General features: G+C 41.0%; 1 protein-coding gene across 2 annotated transcripts in view; it reads right to left on the bottom strand.

Annotated features, from left to right (window-relative positions):
• The window catches only part of OSBPL11 (oxysterol binding protein like 11), a 38502-nt gene extending 12446 nt beyond the window's left edge, over positions 1-26056 (bottom strand). Inside the window, exons 1-7 of one of the 2 annotated variants that reach the window (XM_038142354.1) lie at positions 25737-26056; positions 11219-11287; positions 9978-10153; positions 9111-9190; positions 8173-8355; positions 4316-4517; positions 382-527 (exon numbers count right to left, since the gene is read on the bottom strand). In XM_038142354.1, coding sequence (XP_037998282.1) covers positions 382-527; positions 4316-4517; positions 8173-8355; positions 9111-9190; positions 9978-10153; positions 11219-11287; positions 25737-25876 — 996 coding nt within the window. In that variant the 5' untranslated portion in view covers positions 25877-26056. Of the gene's footprint in view, positions 1-381; positions 528-4315; positions 4518-8172; positions 8356-9110; positions 9191-9977; positions 10154-11218; positions 11288-25736 lie in introns of those variants that run through there. The other variant, XM_038142355.1, reaches the window with a different exon arrangement.
• Between the last annotated feature and the right edge of the window lie 1127 nt (positions 26057-27183).

Below are 27183 nucleotides of genomic sequence, written 5' to 3'. Positions count from 1 at the left end.
AATTTTGTCTTTTGTCTGCTTAACCAGTTCTTCCTGGGCCTATTTTGAGAGTGTCACAAATTTTATTTAGGCAGTATTCCCTTGCAGTTTATCTAAAACAAGTAAATAATGAAGTGCAAAAACCCTATTTCATTGCCTTGCATTACCACCCCGATTGGCTCCCTTCACTTGACAACAAGTTACATAAAGCAGCAAAAATTTGTTGAATAAACAAGGTAGAGAGTTTCACTTACAGCAAATGTCCTCACTCCTCCCCCTACACAACTAACCACAAGTATGAGAACGACTGTTGTTAAATCACTTCCACATAATATGACTGAAACATTTACAGGTATTCCTCCAAATAATTCCCCACAGAAATGGGATGTCACATTACCTTACCCTTGTTAGCTCGCAGGGCTCTGCAATGGACTGCTCTTCTCTGACAGATGCTGGCTTGTTTATCTCTGCTGGGAAATTCTGAGCTGCTCCATTTTTGAAGTGGTTTGCCAGGGAGATCTTCGGTTCCAACCAACTGATTGTCGCTCCTGAAGCAAAGGAAAGTTTGCGCTGAAGCTTGCTCATCCTCTGCAAGGTCAGTAAATAGCAGCTTCCAACAAAAGAACTATTTCTTATGGCATAAGCTGAGAGCAGCCAATTCCTCCTGCAGCCAATGCCTCCAGCAGCCACTAAACAAAGGTGGTGCAATGAGACACCACCTTCAGCGATCATTAGCACAAACACTGGGATTGGCGAGCTGTAATACATGCAACTTGGACTGGAGAAACTAGTTGGTGTCATGAAAGGTGTAATCAGACACTACAGGAGGAGCCCAGTATCATGGGAATGTTAAGCAGCCCTTACACTTCTCTTTAGCTGGTACCAAAATTAAAAACAGCTTTCCACTTATCAGCTTCTAAACTCCAGCTCTGTTCTAGACTAAAAAGACCTAAAGCAGAGGTTTTGCTGCCACTGTTTTCTCTGGAGAGGGTGCTTGTCTTTTCTCAGCTGCAGAGAAGGCAGGCACACACTGTTGAATAAATAATAGCTGTCAAAAAAAAAAAAAGAAAAAAAACAAACCTGCAGGGTTTGGAAAGCTATTACCCACCTGATGATTCCAGCATCTCTAGTTACTCCCAGTTAATTTATCAGAACGGGTCAGGTTCCTCATTAATAATACAAATGTTCCATTCTTTTTCAAAGGGCAATAAACGTACAGGTGATTCCAATCAGTTTTTACTGAAGAATACACAAACTGAAAAACCATCTTGGCTGGGTTGCAAACACAGAAATTTTCAGGAATCCTGAATTTCTACCACCAGATAGTAGTTCCCTGTGCTATACTAAGACACTTATACTAAGGTGTCTGTTGTCTCTTCCCATATGATACACAATCCTTTCATTCCAGACCCCTGTTACCTGCAACTAGGTCACATTCTCAACTAAAACAGGCAGAGCAAGCTTAATTCAGATAAACAGCAGCATCTCCACCAGGAAAACACAGGAAAAAAAGCCCAGCTTTTTGTTTGCTACTTGAAACAAGACAACTTTTCCACAGCCAGGCAGCTTATTTTCATCATCCATGACTCATTAATCCACTACATCACAAGAAACAAGAATTCCTGACCACACTAAATTAAAGCTATTTAAAGAGAAGTTTCAAAGAAGTCAAAAAATAAGATGCTCAGAATGCTGCTATCACACCTTTTTGAAAAGGTTTTACTTGTCTTGAAAACCTCTCCATGACATCTGCTTTCTAAGCTGTAACTTTCAACACACCAATCTTTAACTGCATGTTCTAGGCTGCACTTAATCAACATTCTCTGCCTCTGTATTAGCTTGAATTTACCCAACAGCCTCCCTTTAATATTTTCTATCAGCTACAGATAAAATAACCTTATTTATTACATTTTCTGTTAAATTTTTGCTGTTAAGAGGGTATTTTTGAAAGATTTGAACTTCTACCTCTGCCTTAATCCTTGTGAATGGACAAGATACCACCTTAAGACTTCTCTTCCACTGGAAAAGCATATACAAATCTGCTCTCTATTTTGCACAGGCACAAGCCATTCTCCTTACTTGTGACATCCTCCTCCCCCCTACAGTCTTCACCAATTTCTTTTCAAACAGTTGCCAGCACTTCCTTTCTGGCACAGTGCAGACCTCTTGAGTTTTCACTTCCTACATTTTTATTCAAGAGTTGCAAATTGCTGTTGCACAAAAGCTAATAGGTGGAACTTGTTCATCTTTAAGTTTGTGATTCAGAACACACTTAGACGTGTTGGGACAGTATTTTCAGTCTTCTGATTGCTTTCTTTTTTGGTTTGTTGGGGTTTTTTGGGGTTTTTTTTGTCATCTAATAATCTATAGCAAACTGGCATTCTTACAGTATTTCTAATCCTTGGTTTTTAAGCCTGGCTCCACCAGTTGAACCAGAAGTATCCCTCCTTAGTCAGGAGGAGAAATCTAAGCTAAATGGATTTAAAAATATATAATTTTAAAAAGTTCTTGGCAATCCTTGAAAGGAACAAATGTATTACAGTGTCTTGAGAAAGGCCACAGCAGGGGGGAGATGGAAGGCTGTAGAAAGACACATGTATTCTCTAAATGGTCTCTTTTTAACTCTGGCCCCAGTAATGCATCATCCAATCTGCTGATCCTCTCTTCTCCATCCATCTCCCCAGGATATCACTGGAAATCTTCAAGATTTGGACGTGTTCAAGCAGTATTTTTAGATTCAGCTATAACAGGCAGATACCAGCTGAATAGCAGCCAGTGAATTAAAGCTTTTCCCTGCATGGTTTAAAAAATTAAAAACCTACATCACTTGTCAGAAAGACCCCAAACCAAAATTATCTTAAGTCATTACAGTGGTGCTCATTGGACCCTATTTGTGTCCCCAGATACAAGTCAAAAAAATCACCTTAGTAGTGCATATGTGAAAATGCCAAAACAAAAATACTTCTGATGTGCATCTCCCACAGTTACACAGCAACAGTCAAAAAATTCACAGAGAACAGGAAGAGTTCTTTCAGCATAACTTCAGAGTTCAGACAAATATCTCAAGAGTTGCCATCCTGTTTTTTGTGTTTAAAATGAAATTTTGAACTGAAATACAGCAAAAAATTTCATTCAATCCATTCACATGTTCTCTTTTAATGTCTCTGGTGATTTCAGAATCACAAACACTTTTTATATAGTTTTAATACTTTTGTGTAACATTTTTTTCATCTTGGAAATTAAATTAATCACAGCTCAGAAATAATACGCCCAGGCAAAGCAGGCACCACAAATATGAGAGGAATATGGGACTGATAAGGGGAAAGACAATTTATGTGTGTCCTTTGTTAAATACTTACTATATCTACTGATCTGTTGTGTAAGAGAAGCATTTGAAAATCCTATAAACCTCACAAAAAGCCACAAAGCAAACACATGAAAAAGGGCACAATAAGATGCAGAAGAATTTACAAACAACCACAACCACATTCAATTCCATAGACTGCACATGAATCAGGTAGAACAATTCCACTAAGCTCTTACTTGCATGGAAGTGATCAATTGTGCAGACATGGCAACATGTTTGTCTGCTGCCTGTGAATGCACATATTTCACACCCATGAGCAGTAGGGTTTGGGGGTTTTGGTTTGTTTGTTGGGGTAGTCAGTTGTTTATTAGAAGAGATTTTGTATTTTTCCCAAGCTTTAAGCAATTTTCATTTACTTACAAGTCCGTTCTGGCCTCAGAATAGAATACAACACTTGTCCTTAGACCATGGTTTAGACTAAGGTAGTAACTCAAAACAAGAACACTGATATTTAAACAGTATTAGTAACAATCAGTGCCAATTTAGAGTTTTGCATTTTAATGCTTAACTGGAAATGGAAGCTACACACATGTAAATACTAATAATAGGTATTCAGTGTGCAAAAAAAGAATTAAAAAAGTATGACATTTGGCAGAGAGGTAGTGGACACTATATGTCCCAGAATCTGCAATGTCATCAAATTCCCTCTCCACTATTACAATTGTATCCCAAAGGCAGTTTTCATGTTGGGGTGCCTTACATAGTTTATTTTGTTGTGAGATGTACAACAACTAGGTGTTACATCTATGCAGCTGCTGCCACAGACTTCCTGATAGAATAAATGATTAAAAAATATATATTCAACATGCACCGAGCTCCACCCAACGCAAGCTGGCGTCTAGAAAAATTCACAAGAAACCAGACAGTCAGCAGTTTCCTTTGCCCCTGTGTTAGTGGAACAAACATTTCTGCAAGGAAGGGATTTGTATTTGTTCCAGAGTTCTGCTCTCTGTGAGCACCTATACCCACCTGCTGGTAAGGATCCCTTTTGTTGAGAAGCATGCTGTAACTGGAGAATATGGAAACAGTCATTTAAGCAGTTCATGGTTGCCATGGAAGTTGCTTTGAGCATCAATAGGTCTTGATCCAAGGATGTAAGGTGACCGGAGGCAGGAAGGCATTCTATGCTCCTGATCAAGTCTCTCTGCTGGCCCTCAGCCTGAGACATCATCTGTCAAACAAAACAGTCACTTATCAGGTGGTAGAAATGTTGTGTGATACCTGCTCAGCTGTGCACATAGAGAATCTCAAATGGTTTTAGGACAATAATAAAACTACAAGGTAACAGATATATGTAAAATTAACTTTTTCCTTGACTATGAGAACTACTACTACTACTGAGTCATTAAACGCATGGCGAATCTACTCACAAAAATACATGGCACTTTATTAACAAGCAAAAGAATATCACAGTGGCTTTAAAAACAAAGGCAAAGATGAATTTGAACAAGACACTTGTTGCAGTAAATATCAAACACTTTCATGCCTAGTTGATAGGGATGGGGGTGAGAGGGGAATAGCAGGATTACAAATATATGAAAAATATAAAAGCCAAAAGTAAGAAGTAATTAGGCTCTGTGCTCTGCACAGCCTGGAATAGGATCTACTGTCTGTGGGTTTCAAGACTTTTTTTACTCCCTGCAATCAGAGATGCAGTACTTCAACAGAGAAGACCTGTATTCCTCATTCCTCAAACCATAAAGGATCTTCATCTATTGTCTGCACTGACAGCACACTGATTATCACCATTTCAGCATTTACTTTGCAAGGGAAGAAAAGCCAGAAGGATTTTCACCTTCATTCTGTGTTCAAATTGCACCTGCCCTGTCCTGTTGTCATTGTTCCTCTTGCTCTCCCCCAAGCTCCTTTTCTCCCTCACACAGCACTCCATGCACCCAAATCACAGACTCTGCCCACATGAGGTACAGGGGCACAGCACACCGGCCACCAAGCAGCACTTTCCTCTTTATAGTCACAGAAACAAAATATTATCTGATCATCTGAGGGATGAAAGCAAACTCCTACACATGCTAGTCCCCTTTCTGGGGAGGAACAACAAGCACTGCCCTGCAATCATTAGGTGTTCTGGTAGTGAAGGTAAATGTAAGGACAGACTGATTTAGCAGAGCAGCAGCAGAATTTCTTTAAAAAGCCTTTAAAAAATATGCATTTAACTGCTATGGCACTAGGCAGCTTTTTCACTCCAATTATTTAATTCCTAATCTTAGAAGTATCTGACTGACTTGTTTTTTCAGTACAACCACCTGCAATCCCTTCCAGGAACTGCTTTTAAGATTTTATGCAATACTTAAGGAACATATTCATCCAAGTTCATAGTACGTGATCTTTGGAACTTTTAAGGGCTTGGCTCCATAGCATTCGAAGGCATGAAGTTACAAAGCAGTGGCTCTTTAAATGTGGTGTTAACTGTCCAGAGTCAGCCTTAGCATATACCAAGAGCAACAGGGCAGAAAGCTACTAAAACATTTAGTTATAGATAGCTTTGCCTATGCAAACACACCAGCTGCTATCACAACATGTGTCTCATTTTTCTCCACTCACAAGTGTGATAAAAGCCTTTGTATGCAGTTTTTTTCCAACTTTGAAAAAGAGTGTTGGCTTGAAAAGAAACTCCCACAAAAAACCCACAGATAATCAGTTGACAAATCATTACAATCCTTCTGGTGACCTTTACTGTTAGTAATTCACCATGTGGCAGGTCCCAAGCACTTCATTCCAGGATCAGGTCAGACAATAGGACAAGCCATTCTATGCTTAGCTATGAAGTTCAAATAGGCAAATCTTCCCTTTCAAAGGACACACTTTGAACAGTCTTAAGCTTTTTCTTAATTATACACTTCGCTTTGGCAGGAGAAGAAAAGCACAGTGACTAATAATTCAAAATTTTGCAAAAATACACATGCTATTGTTTTCACTTTGCAAATACACAGACACCTGCATTTAGTGCAAGTTTGCAAAAATATCTTCTTAAACCTCCCGCTTTGCACAGTAACCACATCAGCATCATGACATATTCAGCCAAGAACAAGGGGCAGTTAAAGGGAAAGGGACTGCCAAGGGAGACTCAGGCATAGTGCAATTCATGGGAAAATGAAAGAAGGTCACAATGTAGCAGATTCTTTGAAAGAAGCTGCTCTTCTCACAGCTTTTCAAAATTAATTTCTAAGTATTCAAGCTGTACCATGCTCAGGGGTAACAGCACATACCTGCCCATCAGTATTTTAATTCTATCTGCAAAAAAGTAGGCACTGTATCCAACAAGCATTTTAGCTTAAAAAAGGCAAGCAAACAAACATTAACATTCAGAAGAGTCAGCACTACTGAGGATTCTTCATGTGTACAAGTCTAAAGTTTTCAAGTTGATAAATAATCATGCTGTGCCACCAAATTCAGTAGCAATCAAGAGAGCATGAATAGCTTCCTATGCTCTTTGAAATGCCAATAAAAGTCATTCCACTTTATTCCAGTTGCAGGATACAAGTCACTGCTTCAGTGCTCCGGCTCACACATACTCCTTTTTCCTCCCTGAAATTTTGTATGTCATAATGGTGGTTGAAAATTCAAAAAGTTAAAAAGCCATTTTGGAAACATTTTTATTTTCCTGAGTACCTAGCAGCACTTCACGTGTCTCTGCATTAGCACTATAGGAGACTTGAGTGCTCCAAGAGGATGAAAACAGGATGGTAGCAATTACCCTTTTGCCAGACATCTGCAAGAACAGTCTGCTGTGGAGAGAGCACACAGAATCCAAGGTTTAAAGAGGCAGCCACCTTGTGTAAACTCCTGAATAATTACACCTCAATAGCTGATATAAATCAAGGCACAATGACAGCATGCCACACCAGTGAAAGTATCTGCAACACCCAGTTACTGGAGAACTTACCACAGTGCTCAGCCACATACCTTAAGGTTAATGAAGCTCACATTTTACAACACTCTTCTATTCCAATTTGTCTAAGTACAATTTCTAGCTATTCACACTTCCTGTATCTTTATTTGCTAAATTAAAAAGCTCTCCATTAGAAATTTATTTTTGCCTAGAAATTTATCACACCACATTAATTATAGTTAACAATAAAATGCTTATTAACATCAATACCACCACTGAGTAACACAGGTTTGCAATGCATTATCTTTAGATAATGCATTGCAAGGCAAGATCCACCCTGGATCTATTCACAAGTTAAAATCAACCAGCAGTCAGTCTGTTCTGTCAGTCAAGATGGAAAAGTAATTATTTCTGGATTTTTTCTCCCAAAATACATTACACCTGAACATATGGTAAAAAAAAAAAAAAACAGGCATCTGAATTGCTCTCTGTTCAGCCACACCTATCCCTAGACAATTTGTCTAAATTAATCAGCATACCAGAAAATGGTATTAGCATTCTGAAATACCAATCATGACCAAATTCTCCTTAGTCATAAGAGATACAAGCACAGTTTAGTCAGTTCTTCTATAGCTTGACAAGGGAAGAAAAGTGTACAAGAGTATCATAGTATGTGATGTTATATCCCTTAAGGATATTCCCTTGCCACTAACAGTGCTAGGGCGTGCAAAGCTGAGAACATGGTTCTACCTTCAACATCAGGATACCGCTGCAGAGTACAAAAATCACCAAATATACACCATGTACCTCTACAAGTAGCCAGGGCAAGTCACTTATCCTCATACAGCTCTGCAATAATAGCTTAGGACACGCTACTGACAATATATCCAACTAAGAACAGCAGGTTTTTCCACAACCTTACAAATAACACCAAAGCTCTCTCAAAAAACTGCAAGGGAATTTAAAGCATACAAACCTCTCTGACATCTACAAGGTGATCTGGCTGCATAATGGGAACTCTTTTTCCCATTGGCAATCTGTGATGTCCAACATTGAAGAAGGAAACTGCATTTTGACTGGGTCTTCTCTGCACACCAGGAGAGTTGGCACTTCCTTGGGATGCAAGAGAGAAGCTGCGAGATTTCAGAGGAGGGTTGTTCTAGTGAATAAACAAGCATATCAAGAAACATTTACAATTAATCCTAATAACCAGCAAATGTTCTAATGTGAAAGATACAGCAGAACAGTTTAATTTTTAATCTTTTATAGAGCAAGGAAAAATGGCAAAGCCCTAATAATGCATTAGTAGCAACTGCTAAATATTTTCCACTGTCTGCTTCTAGCTGCCCTCTTTTATAGTCTGATTAAGAACAATCTGTGAAATGAGATTGATCTGTAAGTATCACGTCTCTGACTTGAAGATCAGTCCTTGGTCTCTAACAGCACCATAAAATGACTCCTAATAGATCCTGCAGGGATAGAGCTGACATTTAAAAGAATGGAATTTCATTCAGAGCTATTAGTTCTACTTATCTCTTACAACAAAACCAGCTACAAGGTGCTGATTGTAACTTAAAAGCAGGATTTTATTCAGGTATCAGAACAGGTGTTATGGCAAGCAGGAGGTTCTATAAAATACACTATACACACACTCACCACATGGTTAGCAAATGGAAACAACAGTACTCAGATATGTGTTGAGGACTTTTTTCTCAAACGTGGGAATTCACCCTAAATTTATCTGTGGACTGCTGAGTGGTTTTTAGAAAAAAAAACCAAAAAAACTAAGGGGTTAAATTTTTTTTTTTTTAAAAATAGTAACTTTCCCAAAATGGAAGGGCTTCAATAACACTGAAGTCATATTTGCAATACTTCTACCACCAGGCAGATTTTTGCCCATGAGAGCAGTCATACCTTTCCAATAGCTTCTGTGTGATGCTGTGTGCATATCTGTAGCCTGCTAACCCAGTGCTGCCGCTCTTTAGCATCTGTAGCTAATAAAAGCAAACCAAAAGGATTCTGTTAAATGAATACATTTCAAAGTATGGGCAAAAACGACTGTTTAATTCTTAAAAATCACAAGACTAACAGTGCAAAGTAATTTATTTTTAATCTAAAACTCATTTGCCTGTAATAACTATAATGTTAATTCCAGTTCAACATAAATAGCACCCACTTTCTTTTTTCTTAATGCTATTTTTAGTGTTACAAAATTAATTTAAAAACATCAACAAACCGTAACTGCCCTCACAAATATTGTAATCTAACAACATGAAACATTTTCCTGCAATAAGAGTAAGGTATTCCAAATTAGAAAATTACAGCAACTCCACAAGGGAAGAAATACCCAAAGTTATTAGCCTAGATTTCTGCAGCCTACAAAATCAGAGAATGGGCTTTTATAACCACCATAAGGTGGCTAACAAACTGAATAATTAAATTCTCTGTGAGCATCACTACAGTATTGCTACCTACAAGGATTTAGAAAACTTTGAATCAGTACAATTTAAGGACAGTATACATGAAGATTAAACCCCATTCTACACATATGAAGTCTTCTGAAGGTCATCAAACCCAAACATTATGGAACTAACCAATAAATACAAACCATTTCTAGCTGAACAGTGGGATGGAAGTCTTGCACATAATTTTCATGGCAGCACTTTGTCAACCAAGCTCTCTTTCTTTGGCCCTGCAGCCAAGCCCAGCCAAGCAGCCCCAGGTGAGAGCCAGGACTGTCCCCTAGTGGAAGGATCCCCTGCCCAAGCATCCAGGTCCTACCTCTTAGTTTATACTGCTCCCCGCTGGCTGCGTTCACTGTGAAGGTGTGAGAGTCTTCATCACTGGGTGAAATGACAGCTCCAGCCAGCTGCAGGGTACCTCTGGGCTTCAGATGTCTAGACTGCTCATTCACAAAGTACTCCAGCAGACCAGCATCATTGTTTAACACAAAATACCTGCAAGGATAACAAAGCAAATACACTAAATAAAACCAGTTTTTTTGGGGGGGGTTTTTGTTTGTTTTTTGTTTGGTTTTTTTTTTTTTTTTTTTTTGCAGGTGGTGGTACTGGGAGAAGTCAATACTCTCATTACAAGTTTGCACAGGTGGGATTGGGACTAAAAGACTTGTGTCAGGAAAACCCTAAACATGTGAATTATGTCCCCAAGATGGCATAAAAATTGATTTCTTAGCATTTTTTTTCTTAGAGCGCAGGGATTGCCCAACATAACAACGTGCCCACAGAAGAACATTATCACAAGATTCTGGGAATCAAAAATGATATCCTGAATCATTAGGGCTTAATAAATCCTTAAACTACATACATTAAAACAGCACCAGATATAAATGAGCTGAGCTGCAAAACCGTGAAACTGGAGCAATTCAAAAGCAGATTTTTTTAAATGGAACTGGACATTATGCTTCAACTTTCATTTGAGTTTAATGCTGAATATATTGACATGAGTCCCTCCGTGACAGGGGCAGCACAGGTAGCAACTAAGGCCTTGTCTCTCCAACACTAATTTGGTTGCACTGTGCTGCTCTAGGAATAGCATTAAACCTGACCAGAGAATTTCACCTGACACAAAAAATCAAGTTATTTCAGGGGAGATGACATCCTGGGGAAAGAGAAAAACCTGACAGAGTTTGAATTTACAGTAATGAAGTCAGATTTTTTTTAAGTGATGGCATAATTTGGCACAAAGGTGAAGACTCAGCAGAAAACACAAAGACAATATTTTTTTCATGTAAAAGGAGAAAAAACCTAATGCTTTTTACACATACAAACATAGTTATAAGCCACAAAACGAGTTAACTGCTTCATATTGCCTATGCCTTTTTTATATTTATGCCTTAATAGAAATATTATTCATCTACACATTAGCTTCATCTATATTGAGAAAAGTACAAGATTCTGGCATAAAGTTTGCCTGGAAATCTAAGTATCATTAAAAAATCTGTAACATGTTCATTTGGATGCTGCAGACACCAACATTACTAAAAAGCACCACAAAAGACTTACCGATATTGCCAGCCAGTGACAAGATTGGTGTATTTCATTAAGTAGCCACAAATATTTTCCATGTGATCACTATAAAAAGAGAGAAAAAAACAATGAGACAATACCAAATATATTTTAGATCCTTCTGACCATCTTTAGTCTCAGGAGATGAATTTTTATGTTCATGCTGCTTCTGGTTCATGCTCTCTCTTCAAAACTAATTTTGTACTTCTGGACTCCTGAACAAAATTAACTTTCACTAGTTTATTAACAGACCCCTGGATTGCAGCCACCAACCTAAAGTCTGTAGCTACTCCTACGTCAGTGTGGTGTTATTAATCCCTTGTGTCCAGCACCCTTCCCCTACACAGTCCTGCGCCTGAGCAGATGTTCTACAGAACACAACATGCAAGTGCAGGTCACATCAACATATTCTGAGACCTAAACCAGACCAAAACACCTCCTCCTCTGGCCTGACAGGAAAATCCAGCAGTTTCTCCTTCAAAGATTCAACATGCAACACACACCAAAAATGAGAATTCACCAAAGGCAATTGGCATGGAGACTTAATATCACTATAGGCAAAATGCATTGCCATTTCTGAAAATCAATTGCCCTAAATAAGGCTTACAAGTACCATGGCTACAAAGTACCCCCTTTAAGACCACAGTTTTAAGACCTACTTTATGCTGTATGTTTCCATAAACCTAGAAATGCCACCTCAATGCCCTCACCTCACAGTAGGGCATAACCCCACACTGAAGAACACACTCTTGATAGACAATTCAGGTTCAGCATGAGAAAAAAGTTCCTATTATTACAAAGAAGAATTGAAACTGATCCAAATAACAGACACTATTTGCTTCCCCAAAAGAAATTTGTTTCTAATCTTATGTAAATTTTAAATTAAAATTTCTGTAGATTGTAGTAGGTTGAAGATTAAATGAAATTATTCAGAGTCCATTGGAGCAGCAGCAACCTCTCTTGGTTGTTAAATAGACAAAGTAGCCCCCTGTCAGCAAAAGGGGAAGAGTGGGGAAAACAGGACTATGAGAGCCAAGGGATCATCTCCCTTAGTGGGTTTTGGCTGCAAACATAATTGAGCTAAGTACTGGGGTAAATTCTACGTAACAGCTGAAGCTGCTGTCTACACCTCATTCATAGACAGCAGATTAATTAGAAATCTGACAGCTTGATAAATATAACATGTTACACTGTTTCATCTTAAAGGAAGCCATTTAGGGTGACACTAATGGAAACAGCCACAGAGTAAATCACTGCCATTCAGTGATACAACACAAGCCAAGAGACACACGAATGTACATTTTTTGAAGAAAAAAAAACCAAGCTGCTGATTTTAAATGCTACTTTTAAAAGGAAAAATATGTGCCCTAGCTATTACAGCAGCAATCAGTATTGCAGTAATATCCTGCAATGGAGAGCAGCCAGCAGGACTATCTAGGAATTTAATTTCTAATAGCTCATTAAGTGGTACTACAGATAAAAATAAAACCAAGGAGAGCAGAGGGTGTCATATATTTTAAATGTACAGAGAAGCTAAAGGGAGACATAATCAAACTCATCCTCTGCAGACGCCTCTCATTTGTTATTATTGGCATACAAGGGAAGTACAGTTTAGACTTGCTCACCGTCTTAATTTAGCTGAAAATTATGAGATTGCATAGTCATAAAAATGCATGAGCTTGGGTTTTACTCATCTGAAAATTGTCCCTAGTCACAGCTAATTGTTTTTTGGCTCCAGCGAATGCAGGCTTGCTTTTCAGTGAGACACTGCACATAGCCCTGCATATCGGGGCTACAGCCACTGCACCCCCATTAACTAATGTGCCGAAATCACAGGTACCTTTAACAGAGCCCAAGAAAAATCAGAAAGGTAAGTTCAGACTGCAGAGAATGCAGCAGGACTATGTGTATGGCCTATGGAAGTCCAATCATCTGACAAGGATCATTTAAATAGCCTTTGATAAATAATTTTACCTCTGGAGGTTTTTTGGGTGTGACGGATAAAATAGCTGACTTTGTCATGCAGAAAAACACACTATAGAAGGGAGTGCAGCTCTTCTGGTGATGTAGTTCCACATCAAATTACCATCACATTTTGCCATCATCTGCATGTTCCTGTCCACTTGGATTTTCACTTTGTCTGGACCCAAACATCTCCAAATACCTCCTCTTCAATAATTTATATCTCTAATCTCACCAGCCCTGGAGGGTTCAGCTGAAAGGCTTTGAAAACACTGCCCCATGGAAGTCTGAGAAAGTGACTGAGAACTAATATTTCAACATCTGAATGAAGGCTTATTTTTAAATAAGTGAAAATTATATTTACCAAAGAAATCTAAAGCCACTCTGCAAATTGCAATTCACAAAAAGGTAAACTCTATATAAACTCATGACAAAACTACAGTTAACCTCCTAATCTTCTTCTGCATGTGTGAATACAGAAAAATATTCTCAGTATTATTTATGAAAAAGGCCAGGGATTGTAACTAAAACATTTCTTCAAGAATTTTAAGGTTAGTGCCTCCACAGCAAGAGTTAAACCAAGATATTTGTTGGTTCTAAAGCAGTTATGTGAGGCAGTTAAAATTAAAAAAAAATACAAAACCACACCCAACCCAAAGAACACCCAGTAACATTTCACTAGTATGGAACTGACAGCCAAGCTCTACAGAGCACTACACAAAGCTTGTAAAATGGTAGATTTTGAGATCAAGAGGTTGAGGTTCAAGCACTGACTCTCCTCATGGATAACCACAGTTCATAAAATATGAGTAAGCCCCTACTGTTGCTTCACTGGAAACAGTGCTGGCAAACTGTCTCAAAGTCACCAGTCTACTTCAAAAGCCTCCAAAATTTCCATCATAGGGGTTTTTGACTTCTAGAAAACAGATTTCAAAAGCGAACTTGACACAAAACACTGAGCAACTTAAGACTGACAGTGAGGGCTGGCTCCCTTGGGATCTTCCCTGATTTTCAGAATCCCTTTGCAGTCACACTGCTGCCTACATGTGCACACCTGTACCTATGGGTATGTGTGTTTTTCCATAGGCAAGACGCTGTTGTTGCTATTTAAAATGCTCACCCCACAGTCTCAGATTGTCAGAGGAATAGCAACAGCTCAGCACCATGAGTCAACAATCCCTAAAGGGCCTATTTCTGTTGAAATTCACATGTCCTGTCAAAGAAAGGAAATGTTGCAACAGACGGATCAGTCTTAAGGACATGGAAAAAAAAATAACTTTTGCTGGACTACTTTAAGTGAGGTTATTATACAAAACACAATCCAGAAAAAAATTATGCAGAACACATCACACAACATCTGAACTCTAGCCCAGCAACATCTACCACCTCCCAAAATCTGTTTTTTTTCCCCAAAGGCTGAACATCATTGAACGTGACTGTCCATTTATGAATATATTTTAGTTTATAAACACTGTGAGATAGACTGAGACTGTCCATATAAGCAAATGACAGACATCTGTGAACAATTACACATCACTTCATACTCTTCCCACAAAATTATCCCTCCCTTACATCGGAGATGTTTACCACAAACCAGATTTCTACATATCCACATGCTACTAAAAAATAATAGGAATAAAAGAATCACAAAGGATCACTGTTAGCTTATTTATCCTTCTTTGGTTTTACTTGTCCATTCCTAAGTTGCAGCAGCTGTCAGTGCCTTGCAGGGTGGTCTCCTGTCCCAGGGAAGAAAGAAGACAGTGACAATCAGGCCAAATTCCCCTGTATCCTGTTTACGTGCAGCACCCGAGCTTTGGACGCAGATACAGAGGAACAGTAGTCCCATAATGACGTCGTTCAGGAGCTTCTGCCAAGACACCCAGGCTCACACCTGGGCCAACATTTTCTCTGAGAAGCAGCAGCAACACAAAAGGCTTTGCCAACCTTTTTCCATACCCCTCCCGGGTAGGTTTCCATGAAAGCCCCACAGAAAAAATACCTAGCAGTGGCATAAAAATTACACCCATCAGGAAAGCAGTTACAGAACAGTTCCAAGACTGCCCTTCAGATGATTTTAATTTTGCTGGGGCCCAGACAGCACCACGTGGGATGCTTTGAGCAGCCAAGTCTCTGAAGACCCAACAGCTGTCTGAAGAGCAAACACAGCGGCCAAAGGCTTCCCCACTGACTTGCGTAAGGCCTGACTTCAAGCAGCAGCTGAGTATGTGTGGATTTGCTGCCAGCAGGAAGGATGGCCAGGAGTCTGGAGCCCATGAAGATGTCAGGGAGGGCTCCTGAAGGGGATCCAGCCTCCAGAGCTGCCACGACCACTTATGACAGTGCCTTTGGATCCTGGCCAAGGGAAGATGCTCCTTTCTACTGAGCTCACAGCAAGATGCAAACCCCTGGTGAAAGAGGCCGTCTTCATATTACAAGTTGGCAAAGCATAAAAAAAAGGAAATAAAGAAATGAGGCTTCTAACAGTGCAAACCAATGAGTGATTTCAACTATACAGTTTGGAAAAAGAGCGATCATTGTCACTGAACTTGCTCATCTCTGTTTGCTCACAGGTTCACTGTTGGCAATGGCTTGCTTTTTCCTCACTGGGCACTGCAAAGTGCTTATCAACAGTGCACTGATCTCCCTTTTCCTTACACAGAGGGGGAGGCAGTGGAGAAGAGAAAGGGGAAAAAGTCCCAACAGCTATGTCAGCATTGAACATTTCGGGCATATCTTCTGCAACTGCAAGAAACCACCATCAAGTTCAGCACACTCCAATTCCACAGCTCTGTGGTGCAGGAGCAGGTTCCCCAGTAAACCCAACAAGGTAAGGCAGAAGTATCAATCAATTACCTCTGCTTTTCCAAACAGCTTTTGGAAGAAAGGAAAAAAAACTATCCTTGCTGTGCAACTCACCAGCAGTGCTCTATAGTCAGCTGTGAAGTGGCAGCAAAGCTCCTGCTCTTCAGCTCATGTGTATGACTACTCAATCATAAATTTGGAAACCAGAAACAAGTGCAAGGAAAAGAGGTCCAACACCATGACAAGAACATCAACAGCAGACCTTGAGCATACTTCAGAACATCACTTGGCTCCAAGTATGCAGCAACACACACCCCCTCATTAGATATAAAAACTTCTCTTCACATGCACTCCTGTAAATCCTTGGGAGTACAGACAAGCATTAGAAGAGCAGCATAGGGTTTCCACAAAGAAAAGGTGTGGCAGAGCCAAAATGAGCCATCAGCTGTCTTGACTCCAGCATAATGCAGCCTGGCCTCCCTACCCTTGGGGTAAGGGGCTCTTCCACGGCCCACCCTCCCCAACCCTTGCTCTCAACACAACAATTGTTCTGGCATCTCAAGTTCTATCAATACTATTTCTCAAGGAGAATGATAAATCAAGCTAACAGGATTTTTTTTTTTAACCATCTTAACTAAATTTGTATTCCGTTCTCCTCTTTTCAGCATTAATGGCACAGGTTAATTACATACAAATGAAACTACTATAACACTTTTGCAGTGTAGCAAGTAGAAGAGAGACAATATTTAATTAATAAGTACCAAAACTGTTCTCAAATAACGACTATAAAACTGATTGTTTAACTACTTTATAATTTACAGAGCTCTCTATCTCTCCCAACACATCTGCCTAGAAAAAATTGCAGAGACATTCAGCTCACCAATTTGTCTCACACACAGGTGAACACCTCAAGTCAGCAAGAACTCCACTTACGGACACTTTATTTGTGGATTTGCATCAGCAGAACAGAACTGAAGCTGCACCTAGGAGTCAGAAGCCAACCCAGCAGATTTTGCTGCAATGATATCAGTGGAAAACCAACTGTAGATTTAGCCAATATCATTTTAGAGCTGGAGTATACAAAAAACAAGGGCCTCAAAAGATCTGAACTCTCCCCTTAATGCCTCTGGAGAGGCTGCCTGCAGCTTTGCTAACATTTATGTTGCCAGTTTACATCAGCACACCATAATGCACAGTTTCGTACATTACTGCTAACAAAACCCAAAACTCTCTCAAAATCTAGCTTCTGAAAGCTCAAGCAATCCAATTAAAGCTGTTCTTCCCAATGAACAATACTGATATAATATATACAAAGAAAACACTGATGGATGAGCATCTCTGCAGTTTTGGACAATCTGCTGCCTGCAATACCTGGGAAAGCAGTGGATCCTGGTAAACACTACCCACAGACTGATGGAGCAAACCTCTGTATTGTTCAGTTATTCTTTGGCACAGTCCAACATGGCTCAGCTTACTACACCTTCCATCCCAAGGCATTCTGCTCTCTTCTAGTCTAGCAGCTCTTATCCTACCAGAAATACGCAGATACGCCCTTGCAGTTTTGAGATTTGAGTATTTGTGATTATGTATTTTTAAAAGATTATATTAAGAATTACACATTGGCATTCTGGACTCTGCTGCAATAAAACCCTGAAATGGAAGGTAAATAGGATAAGCTACCTCAGATGAGCCTCTTGCTTAGTAATTATTTTTGAAATATTATCTGCAACATTTCATGTTAAATACTGAGGATAATAATTATTATCACCTATCAACTAAATAAGAAAACACTTAAATAGCCTATTGTCAATTGATGTTATCTAAATATTCATAAATACAAGCAAAAGCCTGTGTGGACCACCAGACTCAAGAAGCAATGGCCAGTAGTTTAAAGCCTAGCTGGCAAACAATTAAAAGTGGTGCAATTCAGCAGCACTGAATGACATCTTCTAACTCTGAAGCTCTGAGCAGGAGGATTAGACATCCTCAGAGGCCAATCTCAACCCAAATTATTCTATAAATCTTGAATGCAGAGAAATTAAGCAAAAATACTCTTACATTAAAATTGAGGTGTAAGACACCAGGAAGATTTAAATTCTAAATAAGAAAGCATACACATTAACCACCTATGACTATCACAATATATAAAGAGAGCAGGGCTGCTTTCTTGTTTGGTGCTTGAAGGGAACGGTGATTCCCAGAGAAGGAATTACTCAAAGGTGCTCCTTCTCATCATGCAATCAGTATGAGGAACTATTCATTTGGCACTCAAGCTCTAATAATGAGTTCCCTCATGGTTTTCTTGTGCTTGCTATGGACGTTTATGAAGGAGTTGTGCACTGAACAGTAAGAGGACAAAAACATCATTCCATTTGGATAAAAGGAAAAATGAATTTTCTGCTTAATTTTGAGACAGATGCAATCCAATTTTTATTTTATTTTATCCATACATTCAAATCATGGGTTCTGCTGATTTCAGCTGCAACTGTGACCCTGCAAAAGTTTTGCAAAATCAGAGCCAACTGTTCCAAAAACAGTCCTCCAAGAAAAAGAGGAGCACAGTTAGTGATCACCAGAGAAAACCAGTTTGAATAATATATGACTATTACCACAAAGGAAGTCAGAGCCAGGGTCAGAAACCAGCTCCTTTATAGAGCATCCTGCAGTTCTGCCCAGCAGATCCCTTGCTTTCCGATACATCAACATGCAAAGTAACCAACTTTCTCAGTGCAAAACAGGCTCTTTGGGAAACTAATTTGACAATACCTAAACATTAACCAAGACTTCAAAGATTTCCAGCCTCCTTGAAAACTCTGGAATTCACAACTGAAAGCAGAAAGGAAAAAATGCTTACCCACAGCAAAAAGCTCCAAAGCAGGCTGTCAAATACAAGATTGGCAGCTTAACACACACAAAGGAACAGCATTTCTCCTACCCAGCTTCACCCTGCCCTCCCCTCCCATTTCAGCATTAAACACACAGGAGAGAAAATCTGAAAAGGTACAAGCTTGAAAGCACCCTAAGAAGAAAGTTGTCTGGCAGCATTGCCAGGGGACGGCGATCCCCTACAAGAATTCACCAGTGCTGGCAGGTGATCAGAGGGCACGTCAAGGCAAGGTCTGTAAGTAAACAGGGGTCACTGCACTTGTGCCTTAATTTTCACAGTACGATGAGTACAGCACAGGAACCTTCCCAGGATAAAGTAACACCAACAGCTGGTGCTTTCTGCTTTTGCATTAAGCAATGTGATCAGGTCACGCACATGCAGTTTGTTTTCCATTTTCTCTCCGGGGAGAGAATGTGTGTGGCACAGCAGGATGCTAATGTTGTACTGCAGTTAATTAACTGTCTGTTACATAATTACATTAGAAAAGGTGAAGTTGAAAAATACTCTTTGCACTTAGTGAAGGATAGACATTTGTAACAATCATTAACTCCTGCAGAAATCTGTTCCGTGGACAGCACAAATTACTTGGTATTTAAACGCTACACAAAAATTGGTGCTCCTTCATTTCATTTTAATTTGAACTCTAAGTGAACATCCCACTATGAGCATAAGGACACTGGACGCCAGAACCAACTCCCACATGTGACACCCCTGTCTGTCCAACATGGAGAGGGGCTCTGAGAAGCAAGAGAGAGACAGTGCTCTTAATACTGAGGAGCCACAGGGCTGGAGAAGGAAACCCAGACCTTGTCACCTGGCTCAGGAATTGGGCTCACATTCTCTATTAGAACATCAGTCAACGTGAAGCTCCTGCTTAAATTACCCAAACTTGTTTCTCCCACTGTATCCACTTACCTCCCCTCACACCAAAATTTACTTCTCTTAATTTGTGACACATCTGCTCCAATGCCAATTATGCAAGTTTAAATACATGTGTGAACACGAAGGGCTCACCTGCCTTTTGAGAAGTGCCTGGGGCTTCAGCAACTGTAAAATCAGTTTGGTAAAAGATGACCTTAATATTTTAATAACACAGAATGCATCCTGAGATGGATGTAACTGACTGATCATTTTAAATTAGCTTCTTGTCTATTCCAATGAGCAAATTATATGAAGTGCAGAATTTCTAAATTAGTGTTAGGAGCACGATATACTCTTTAAGCAAAGAGTCAAATGAGGATAAAGAAATTCAGGCACCACGTTTTTCAGCCAGTTCCTTCCAGCATATCAAACAAATGTGACAGCACTCCTAATCTGAGTTTCAGTAATAAAAGGAACATACAAAATTGCAGATATAAATTTTGAATCTCACAGCAACCACTTGAGAAAATCATCTCTTCAGCACTCCAAGCCACAACTCAAAAGACCAGCAACAAAGTGAGCAGCATGAGCTTTCTGAAGGTCCCACAGTGCTGAGGTATCTCCAAGCATCACCAGAAACAGAAACAAGGAAGGTCACGACTCACTGACACAGTCTCGGCATCAGAGCCACCAGCCAAGCCAAAAGATGCCACTACAAACATCATCTCCCTTGGGAGCTGGCACCTCAATGTGACAATGCCAGCAGGTTCTTAAAATGGTGGGACACTGAGGAAGTGAGCTGCAAGAAACAGGGGAAAATCAAAACAGGAGCAGGGCTTGCCAGACCTCCCATCTGGGAGTGACACCACAAAATTACAGCCTCTGTCCCTCTGCAGCTGTGCACCACAAAGAAGGGAGTTACAGTTATTGATTCCAGCAAATATACACAAATTCCACCTAGAATCCCAAAGAAGTTTGTTTCAAGCAATGCAAAAAGAAAAACCAGAACAAGGGAGATGGGTAATAAAAAGCAAGCACTAGGGATACCAGTATTAGAGAGAACTGTCCTAGGATGACACTAACATTTTCATGAAGGTTTGGGACATTTCTTCTACTTAGCAAGCAACAGGGAGCATAGCTTAAATTCTGGCCTGCTCTCAGGAGCCAGTTGATTAGGTCAGCACACACCACCCTACTGCAGCCTAAGCAAGGATTTGATTCCCAGACAAGAACAGAGGACCAGCAAGGGAGAGGTTTGCAAATGTTGTTGAACACTGAGCTGCCATCACCTCCTGTATCTTCCTCTACCAAGCAGGTTCCAGCTTTAAAGACCAAACAGATGAAATTTATCCTCCTAAGATCAAACACTTCTTGGACTGTGACAAGAAACACAGAGAAACTAGGAACTCAGTACATCTTCCTGCAACTAAGACTGACATTGGGTCACCCCCAACACAAGGATCAGTACTGTATCAGTTTCAAGACACTTCCCTTTACTATTACTAATTAGATCATTTTTGCAAGATAGCACAAATTAAAATCAAATGCTTCCACAGCCTAGCTCAGTTTGACATGCTTTGCTTTTCTACACGTTTGAAGCACAAAGCCTTGTTAGTCACCCTCAACAGCAACTGGGATTAAACTTAGAAATGAGTATTGCCCTTAAAATACATTTCCTACTGGATGATTTCATGAAAAATGTTCATGATCATCTCAAAATGCAGAATTAAAATATATTCACTTGTTTCAGTTACCAGTTCTTCTGCTACATTGTCACACGCTGGCCTGCTCACAGAAATCTGAATTAAGATCAGTAACTGTTTTACTCCCCTTTCTTAGTTTTTATGAGGAGATTGGCATAGTACCAACTGAAAAAGCCCTAAAACCCACAAAAAAAGACTGGCAACCATTTCACCTGTTTAAAATTTGTTATCCGTTTGCATTCAATACCAAAAAACATTTAGTGCTACCCTTTGGCAAAAATCTCTCTCTGCTCTTCTTCTTAGCCTCCTACTCCAGCCCAAAGCCGCATGGAGTAATTCTGCAAGAGAATCTGTCTTAACTTAATAAACTAATTAATGACAAGCAGAAGCCACCCAGCATGAGGAACCCTCTTACTGGCCACTGTCACACCTAGCAAGAAAAAAAAAAAAAAAAGGTAAAAAAATTACTATCAGTCTAGGAAATTTACTCCTTGAAGCTACTTTCATCCAAATGGTTTTCTATACTAACTGATAACTGTGAATAACCCTGCAGCACTCAGGCAAACTCTCAGGAACAAATAAAAAAGGCAACTCACTTCCTTAAACAAAGAGCAAAAGACACAAGCTGCAGTATTTTCTAACTATAAATGGCTAAATCCATAGTGAACAGATGCTAAAACCATTTGAGAAATAAGGAACAAAGACATATCTAAAAAATACAAGCAGAAGTGAAAAAGCAAGTGGGTTTTGAAATATAACTTGTAAGCTTCAAAATCATTGGGAATCATTTGGGAAATTCATGAACACTTTACCTGTATTTCTAATGGCAGGGAAAGAAATGCTGGGAACACTTTTAATAGCAGAATTGATCTACATATTTGAGAGCAGAACCACTAAGAAAAACATAAGAGGACAGCACATTATCATGTCTCCTACTGGGAAAGACAATCTTGTTTCTCTAGTCAACTCCAGTGCTTTGAACATTTCATTTTGTAGATAAATAAGAACCAGTGATTGCCACTCACTTCTCTCAATCATCTGAAAGCCCCTCAAGTCAGGCTGACAGGACTTGTTAGACTTCTCTGGCACATGTTCTGATCAGCTCTCCGTTCAGCTCATATACAGATCCTGCTTTCTGGTTGTGAAATCTTTATGTTATTTGAATGACTACAAATCACATGTCACAGAAGTACCAGCCCAACCTGCCTCCTTTCTCTCACTGCTTTGAAAGCACTCTTGCTCATTTAACCTAGAGCAAGGCAAAAACCAAATGAAAATGGTCATAAGGTAAGGCAGAACTGCTGAGTGCAAGTAATTCTGTGGGTGAGGCTGTGCTTACTTCACAGCATGGCTACCGCTGAAAATAAAGAAAATATTATAATCTTAAACTACTTTATCAAGTAATTGTATAATAATCTGAAGTTATTCAGAAGTCTACCTCCTGGTAATTGTTTCTCTAAATAAAGACAGGGTTAAAGAATTTAGTGTGCAGTGCAGCCTCTGAGGCTCTCTTTGTCTACTGAAATGCAAGTTTACACTCAGGCTGTTCCTGCCCCAGTGAGGAAAATTAAGCCAATGGTTGATCATTCTCAGACACACTCTGACCTGATCATATATTCACAAGAAAACAAGATCACTTCCTATCAGATGGCTAAAAGAGCAGTTTCTCAAGAACTCTTAACTTCTACTAAGTAAATAAAAAAAATAAAAATAACACAAAAACCCAAAAATGTCTTCCTATCCTCAGAAGAAACCAATCCCTTACAAATTTCAGAAGAGCCATTGCTATGCTGGCTGCTTAAACTCAGCAATTCACAGGCTACAAGCATGAAGTTTGACAGGAGATTCAGCTCTATTTCCACATCATCTGAAGTGTCTGGCAGTCTCTGATTGTCACTTCTCCGCTATGATAAATATCTGATCTAACTCTATCATAGCTATTTAAAAATCTCCTTATTCCCTGACAGAAATACAAAGTCAGACTTGCTGCTTAATTTTTTATTTTCTAGATACTCAATTTATGCCATGTATGTGAGATCTTGAATCTCTTTGAGAAATTCAGGTTTTATTATTTCAGGTTCCAGCAGTCTTGGAGGTTTATTTTTTATCCATAGTCTTAATTCCCCACTTGGAGCACTGGAGTATCAAGTACCTGTTGTCCCAATGTCTGAGAACTCTGCTATAGCTGTTTTGACCAGATGCTTCATCAAACAGTGAGCTAAACTTCTGCACCAGATGTGGTCTGTGGAGAGCAAGTACTTCAGGATCCTATCCTGCCAATCTGTGAGATCACACATTGCTCAAACTCTGTGCTAGGAAAGTTAAAGATGAAACTTCCACTAAAAGTTCCCAGAAAATCTGTTTCTGAAACCTGTATGTTAAACACGGATTTATCACTGGGGAGTTTGTCTTTTGCCAAATACATTTTAGCACAAAAGTAATTCATAAAGCTAAAACTAAGCTACAGCATCTCGTTCAGGAGGGCTTTCCAGGGAGACAGGGGGAAAAGGTGATATTTTGAGGGTAATGAGATATAGAGACAAATGTAGGAGTAAATAATTGATCCCAAACAGAGCAGAGATTAACAGTGAGGTATCTCAAGTGTCCACAATAATAGAATCATTACACTAAATTTCTCCAAATGATCTAGAATGAAAAAATAAATTGCACTGAAGTTTTAGAGCAAATTAAACCAGATACTGGTAGCTACAAGGAAAAGAAGGACAGGTCCCACTTAGAGCTGTCAAGCCACAAAAATGGCTAACACTGAGGGTCAGTTCAATTTTTGTCATACAAGCCATAGTACTGAAGGAAGAAACAAGGCAATTGGATGAATAATTTTAAAAAGTGGAATTTCACTGTACAGCACTGACCAGTGACCACCATTACAAACACAGTACAGCTAAAAAGACATCCAGGCAAATCAAGCATCTCATCCCTTCCACTGCCTCCAATTCCACATAAAAAATAAAAAATATTTCCATTTTGATTGCATAAACTAACTCCTGTGTCTCACAGTGAAACATGGATAGTGTGTGCTTGGTTATTGTAAGAGCAATTTTCATCAGAAAATTCAGTTCTACTTGAACCCAGAGTTTAAAAAGCAACTGGAAAAACAGTGGCTAAAACAGCCAACAGCTACATCTGACAACTAGCTTTCCCGACTTAACAGCCTGAAACATTCACCCTGAAATCACCACTTCTCTTTCCGGCACTAGTCACCACAAAAGTAAAATGCTCATGACCCAGATTCTCAGCGATGACCGCGCTGTTCCCTCCTCCCTACTAAAAGCGCCAGGGCGCTCGGTGCCTGCACATCCCGGTCCGAGGTGCCCGTGTCCCAGGGTCAGCCCCGGTCCCTCCGTCCGCCTGCAGCACACTCCAGCTCTGCGGTCTCCAGAGGAGAAAACAGCAAGCCAGTCCATCTGGGCTGGCAGATGACGGCTCTGGAGAGTCTCCATTTGAAGGAGAAGTGTGCAAACTTCACAGAACAGCAGCATTTTCAACAGCAACATGGCAGAACTCCAGCCAAGGAGGAGAGACCCGGGAGCAGGGATTGGGAAATCTCCCGAGTGATGCTGTAGAGCCCGCTACCAGCGTGTGAGTGGGAATGTGTTCAAACAGAAAGCACAGCAGGAAAAAAAGCATATGGAAACCCTCAAGTCTCCCAAACACACAGGCAAATAATTCAAACTAATGCCGTGAGCTCAGCTTCTCCGGCTTTCTCTGCTCCTTTCTGCTGACTTGCTGAACCTGAGTAATCACCCCGATTTATGCTAAGGAACGCTGTTCTTAAAACAAGTTAGATAAGAATGAAACTATGAAACTCCGTGCACACTCAGTTTTGCTACCAGCAACTAACAGAGAGCATCAATAAAAAAAAAATTAATGACTGCCATTAAGTTCTTTTAAAATATCTAAACTAGGCACAAAGTTTGGCTTTCTTTTTTTTTTTTTTTTTTTTTTTTTTTTTTTTTTTTGGAAAGACTGGAAAGGGGTGAAGCGGCCCCAACAACTTTAAACAGGTCTCCACGTTCTGAGAGGGGAAAAGAGGATCTGAAAGGCAGGAGCAAAGGCACATCATCCCCCGGCAGCTTCGTGCGGATGGAGAACGGGAGCCGCCCGCCCGCGGGCACCCCAGGGATGGTGGGCACAGGGACAGAGGGAGCCGTGTCCCCCGTGCCGCACCCCGGCGGTGCCGGGGGGTTCCAGCGCTGCCGCAGCCGGGGCAGCCTCGCCGCCCACCCGCGCTGGGGCAGCTCTGGGCCCGCCACCCCTCACCGCGCATCACGCCCACCTGTACTGCCAGCCCTTGTTGCCGCCGCGGCCGCCGCCGCTCCTGCCGCCGCCGCTCTGCCCCGCCGCCGCCGGCAGCGGCTCCGTCCTGCCCTCGCCCTCCGGCCCCTTCATGGCCGCCGCCGGGTCCGCGCCCTGCATGGCGCCGCGGCTGCCGCCCCTCAGCGGCGCCCCCGGCCCCGGCGCACGGAGCGAGCCCGCCCCATGCGGGCTGCGATGGCGGCGGCCGCCGGCACCCCCACGCCCCGCTCGGCTGGGCCGGGCTGGCCGCGCTGGGCTGGCCGGGCTCCCGCACGGCCGCGCCGCGATGGGCGATCCCGCCCTCCCGCTCCCTCACCCGGCCCGGCCCCACCGCCCCTTCCGGGTCAGCGCCGCCGCCATCTTTAGTGCGGGCAGCGCTCGCACTCCTTCGGCACCGTCTGGAAGTCGCGTGTGACGTGAAAAAGGGGAGATTTCCTCAAATTGAGATTTCCTCAAAGCGTTAATCATTGACTGCGCTGCCCGCGCTCTGGGAGGACTGGCGGTAACAGGTTACGGAGTGACAATAAAATTGTGGCGGGTTAAGGGTCGAGGATTGCCCGTGATAGTATCTGACCGCAAAAACGTGCTCTAAGCAGTACACGAATCAAAAGCAACATACTAACAAGCTCTAATCGCTAACAAAAGTTAGGTCCGGATAATCATATAGGTTATTACCCTATAGGCGCCCCTGAGGGGGAGAAGGCAGGTTCACCCACTGACTGATCCCAGAAGTTACAATGGAGTCTTCCCTAACTTCTCTCCATTCCTTAACTTACATGCTTCCATATTCTTTTCTTTATAGTCCTACCTTGTATAACTTTTACATTATTTCTTCACATTCAGGTGGATCACGAGTGACTTTAGTCATGCATCTCAGTGAGGGGTGCTCATACCTTTGGGTGGGTATCACAATAGTACCAGCGATGGAGTTATGTTTCAGTCCAAGGAGAGTGATTTTATCACGGATGCTGATTCAACAGTGGCATATCTTCCTTTTTCTCCCTTGGTTTTCAGCTTCTGTGTGGATTATCAGCTAGAAAGTACTACCGAGTTCCCTCCTCTGCCAGGGTTTTGCCAGAGCCTGGCTGCAGTCTCCAGCCCCCTCCACCCTCTGTTTAGTCCTCCTTGAACTGTGTGCGGGAGGTCAGGGATGCTTACCACATTCCATCCAGGGAGCAGCAACCATATTTTCCTCTATAATTTCCATACAGTTATCTTCTTACCTCCAGTCATCTTCCCACATAAGGGCTACAGGAATTCTCCCTGCAAAATAAGGGCAGGCTGAGAGAAGTGAGGGACCCAAGCGGTGCCATACACAAGAAGGGATGTGACAGCTGGGATCTTGCTTGAGACCCACAGAGCAGGGTCAAACCCAGCACTTCATGCACTGAGCAATGCCACATCACAGCCTCGAGAGGAAACACATT

Source organism: Motacilla alba, chromosome 7 (assembly GCF_015832195.1).
Source record: "Motacilla alba alba isolate MOTALB_02 chromosome 7, Motacilla_alba_V1.0_pri, whole genome shotgun sequence".
NCBI classification, from domain to species: domain Eukaryota; kingdom Metazoa; phylum Chordata; class Aves; order Passeriformes; family Motacillidae; genus Motacilla; species Motacilla alba.
The sequence above is the reverse complement of the archived record's forward strand: the minus strand, read 5'-3'. Positions and strand labels throughout refer to the sequence as shown.